The sequence below is a fragment of the Micropterus salmoides genome, unplaced genomic scaffold (assembly GCF_014851395.1).
Source record: "Micropterus salmoides isolate LMB-PRFRI ecotype aquatic unplaced genomic scaffold, ASM1485139v1 Ms_hic_scaffold_19, whole genome shotgun sequence".
NCBI lineage: Eukaryota > Metazoa > Chordata > Actinopteri > Centrarchiformes > Centrarchidae > Micropterus > Micropterus salmoides.
The window spans coordinates 33,362,228-33,363,133 of record NW_024041039.1 but is presented as its reverse complement, the minus strand read 5'-3'; the positions used below and the strand labels follow the sequence as shown (position 1 = coordinate 33,363,133).

Genomic DNA, 906 nt, shown 5'->3' with positions numbered 1-906 from the left:
TCACACTCCTGTGCTCGCTGCCCCTGACTTTACCGCTCCCTTCAAGCTTGAGGTAGACGCCAGTGCAGTGGGCGCTGGTGCTGTCCTGTTACAGGAAGGGGAGGACGGTATTGACCATCCGGTTGCTTACTTTTCCCGCAAGTTCAACCGACACCAGATAAATTATTCCACCATTGAAAAGGAAGCCCTTGCTCTGTTGTTAGCACTACAGCACTTTGAGGTCTATGTTGGGTCTACTCCTCTGCCTGTTGTTGTGTTCACTGATCATAATCCCCTTGTTTTTCTGTCTCGCATGTTTAACCACAACCAGCGACTCATGCGATGGGCACTGGTGGTTCAGGACTTCAATCTCGACATCCGACATAAGAAGGGGTCTGAAAATGTGCTAGCTGATGCTTTGTCGAGACTGTAGAGATTAGTTAAGTTAGTAGATTTATTGCCAAGCCACGGGGGCTTGTAATTTAAGGGGGGAGTGTTACGGCCGCCGCTGGCTGCCTTAGAGTAGTTGTGTTTTGGATTCTCTGAGCTGTATGCAAATCCCCACGGCAAGCACCTGTCGAGGATTGGTTCCCCTGGACCTGGAACCACCCACTTCCTGGTTGCTGTTTGCTGGCGTCTGATTGGTGTGGCCGAGGATCCTACCGAACCTGCCAACCAGAACTCACCAATCAACACCAGCTGGCCTACAAATAGTTTGTGTTCCTGCAGTTCGAGGCGACTGTGAGCCAGTGATCAGTTCGCCTTGTTGTTGGTTGTGTACCCCTGTGAATGTCTTGAGTGTTTAAATCTGATCTGTTTGTTGGTTGCCGGCTTAAGTGACTCTTGTCAGTAAAAACCTTTGTGAACTAGAGTGTGAGTGGCACCCTTTAAGGGGGAAAATTGTTTGTTTGGTTACACTACATTCCT

The 906-nt window shown here is 49.3% G+C and overlaps 1 protein-coding gene across 1 annotated transcript in view; it reads left to right on the top strand.

The window, feature by feature from the left end:
* The window catches only part of LOC119910014 (isovaleryl-CoA dehydrogenase, mitochondrial-like), a 10,384-nt gene extending 10,018 nt beyond the window's left edge, over window positions 1–366 (top strand). Inside the window, exon 11 of the mRNA XM_038728352.1 lies at window positions 311–366. Coding sequence (XP_038584280.1) covers window positions 311–366 — 56 coding nt within the window. The remainder of the gene's footprint in view (window positions 1–310) is intronic.
* Window positions 367–906: the final 540 nt, after the last annotated feature.